The sequence below is a fragment of the Habropoda laboriosa genome, unplaced genomic scaffold, assembly GCF_001263275.1.
Source record: "Habropoda laboriosa isolate 0110345459 unplaced genomic scaffold, ASM126327v1 scaffold40, whole genome shotgun sequence".
NCBI lineage: Eukaryota > Metazoa > Arthropoda > Insecta > Hymenoptera > Apidae > Habropoda > Habropoda laboriosa.
Genome location: NW_017100231.1, coordinates 538701 through 541968, shown reverse-complemented (window position 1 = coordinate 541968; position 3268 = coordinate 538701). Strand labels below are relative to the sequence as shown.

The 3268-nt window shown below is 30.8% G+C and overlaps 1 protein-coding gene across 1 annotated transcript in view; it reads right to left on the bottom strand.

Annotated features, from left to right (window-relative positions):
- Positions 1–745: 745 nt before the first annotated feature.
- Positions 746–3268, bottom strand: part of LOC108571538 (E3 ubiquitin-protein ligase TRIM33-like) — a 4566-nt gene continuing 2043 nt past the window's right edge. Inside the window, exons 6-11 of the mRNA XM_017933604.1 lie at positions 3144–3256; positions 1797–2984; positions 1517–1676; positions 1260–1443; positions 1024–1176; positions 746–919 (exon numbers count right to left, since the gene is read on the bottom strand). Coding sequence (XP_017789093.1) covers positions 746–919; positions 1024–1176; positions 1260–1443; positions 1517–1676; positions 1797–2984; positions 3144–3256 — 1972 coding nt within the window. The remainder of the gene's footprint in view (positions 920–1023; positions 1177–1259; positions 1444–1516; positions 1677–1796; positions 2985–3143; positions 3257–3268) is intronic.

Genomic DNA, 3268 nt, shown 5'->3' with positions numbered 1-3268 from the left:
GTCACAATGTTGTTAAAAAGCTGAATAAGTTTTTTAAAATAAGGTACTTTAAAAATGATATCAGTTTATAAAATTTTTAATGTTTATTGTAATATAGTTAACTGTCACTTTTTATCAACAAGAAATACGACATTTTTACCATAGAATTTTATTAAAACGATAATGTGTGCGTGTCGTGTGCGGTGTGTGTGTGTGTGTGTGTGTGTGTACATATATTCATACATGCATGCATGCATACATACATACATATATATGTATTAAAGTTGTAATACTTTATAAAAAATATACTTGTATATTTACCGAAACACTTCATTGTAAAATGAATATAATTATTCCTTCATAACACATTTAACGGTGTAACTCAGTGATAAATATTTTATCAACTGATTTTATAATGAATTCATAAATGACAGCAAGCAGCCAAATATTTTTATATAATATAAGCAAAAGTTGTGAGATATGATGTACTCACTTTTAATTTATAAATTCATACAATAAATTCGCTGTATTAAGCACGATTTATCTAATTAAACAACAGATCTGAGGAAATCTATACTACAATTGTAAATGTCTTCAATTGCTTTGTTAGTATCTTTAAACATTTATAACATACTTTATCAATTAATTAAACATGAAAAGCATTATTAAATATAACTAAGAAATGTTGATTACTTTGAAATATAATTCTGCTATGTGTTTTAAAAATAACATACTTCTTTAAGTGCTTAATTATGAAAAGTGAAAATTAGTCAGTAACTATACGTCGATATTTTCTATTAGGAGGGAACACTTCTTCATCCTCATCTTTATCAGCTGACAGGAAAGGATCATCATAGGCATAATTTGGTGCCCATTTCAATAATAATTTTTCAAAAAATTCTTCTAAATTTCGTGCTTCTTGATATACTTGCGATTCAACCTAAATGAAATAAAATATACATTAAAAATGATAAAACGTATGTATGTTGTAATAAAAATTATATGTTATAATTTACAATTTTATGAACTTCAAGCACAACTTACAGGATTGTATGTGAAAGCATTTTTGAACATCAATCTAATGTCTGCCATTACTTGTCTTAAATCTGTGTAATGATTCGGATGTTCAAGTTTTAATTTATCTCTAATTACATCTAGTGCAATTGGTTTCTTTATGATGCGATGATAGTCAACTATCTGTTAATAATAAACAAAATAATAATTTATTTTTATGTTCCTTACATTTTTTATATACATAAACTTATGTAGAATAGGTTTACCTCACTAGATACAACTTCACGAAAAGGTAAGCTTTGTTCATATTGACAATAAAGTTCTAACACAATTCTTTGCGCAATTCGCAACTCTTTTGCACTCATTGTGTTTGGCCTTCTTTCTCCTGGTGGATCATCCGAACAATCTAGTACATTTGTACATAACATGCACTGCCAAGTTTCACTTTCACTGATGCACAAAAATATGTAATATTAATAATTAAATAACAAACTTCATTAAACTATACTATTTGTACACTTACTCAGGAAATGATTTTAAACTAGGAATATGACAGTACAAGTGGAAGACTTTTGGGCATTTATCACAACATAGTACTGCATCTCCTCCATCCATGCACACTGCACACCAGTCTTCATTAGGATCGTCCTTCGTCATGGATGCTGCAGTATTTTTTGAATTATCTATTGAACATATAATGTTGCACATGCATTTATTGTTATGTATCTTATATATTCTTTTTTTTTTATATTTTAGATAAATGTTACGAAAAACTAAATATTTTATTTAAAATATCTCAATACCTGATGAATTTTCAGTCATTGGATTCATCCCTTCATCAGTTGAGCTATCTACTTGGGCAGAATCTAATTGATTTCGTTGAGCTTCTGGTATTACTACAATTCCATTACTATCCAATTTTGCAATAGTAAGCATTAAATCATTTAAAGATTTTTGGCAAAATTTGTCCAAACTCTTTTCAGTTTCATCTGATTTTCCAGGAGGTACTGGACTAGGTGTTTTTGGTACTGAAGAACTAACTGTATGACCAACAGATACTGAATTTTGTGATTGAGGTGGATTATCAGAGGCAACAGTTGTCTGTGTATTATATTTTTGATTTGTATTTGATTGTTGATTTTTTAATGTTATTTTATAAGTATCATTAGTAGGAACTGGTATGGAAGGTGTACTTGATTGATGACGGGAAGTATAAAAAGGAAGACAAGGATTAACATTTTGTGGTATATGCCAACGAGCCGTAGTTGGTTGTTGCATGGGATAATTTATGTGTTGCGTGGATGGAGATGTTGGATTACATTGCTGAAGCCTTATACCAGATACCATGGACGTATTTGTTGGTTGATACGTATGTGGAGGTACTGGTCGTTGAGAATTATTTGAAGGATATCTATAAGGTGGCAATCGGTATGATATATGATTTGTAGTAGGTCGAAAAGGAGGTGGATTATGTGCAAGAAGTCCACGCAAACTTGTGTTTTGCCCAAGTTGATCTATGTGAACTTGTTGATGAGGATGCGTGGACGATGTTACTTGTTGATGACAGCTCCCCAAAGGGCGTTGTTGCATCATTAGAGGTTGTTGCAGTCTGTTGTTGAAATTAACTGCATATGGTACACGTGGTTGATGCGCTTGTGGTGACGACCGAGGTGGCATATTATTCATAGGATAATGTTGCATATAATTTTGCGATTGTGCTTGTTGTTGTTGTTGCTGTTGTTGTTGAGTTGCTATATGAAGAGGCACTTGTTGATAGGAATTTTGTTGCATATTATTAGATTGTTGTGTTGCAGCAGGTAATTGTGCAGTTATGGAAGAACCATCCATATGTGCATTTGACAGAGTAGTTGCTTGTTTTTGATCTGTCTGAGATTCATTATATGGCATAGATGGAGTACTTATTCCACCCAGTGGTGATATTGAAGGATATACTCTACCATCCACTACTATTGCTCCAATAGATGACACCACTAAAATTAGAAAAAAAAAAAAGTATTTAATTTTGTATAAATGAAATACTTATCAGAGTACTATAATTAAGAAGATGACATAAGGTTGGTTTATAGCAATACCACAAACTACCTATATGTAATGATATATAATTAAGCACCTATTATTATTAATTTAACCTTTTATCAAATCTGGTACTTTTTCCAAGGATAAGTGTATTCTAACTGGTATTTCTGGATTTGGAATGTCAGCTCGTCTACTTTTTATTCTTTGTAGATGACTTGTAACAGACCTGCAAAAATAA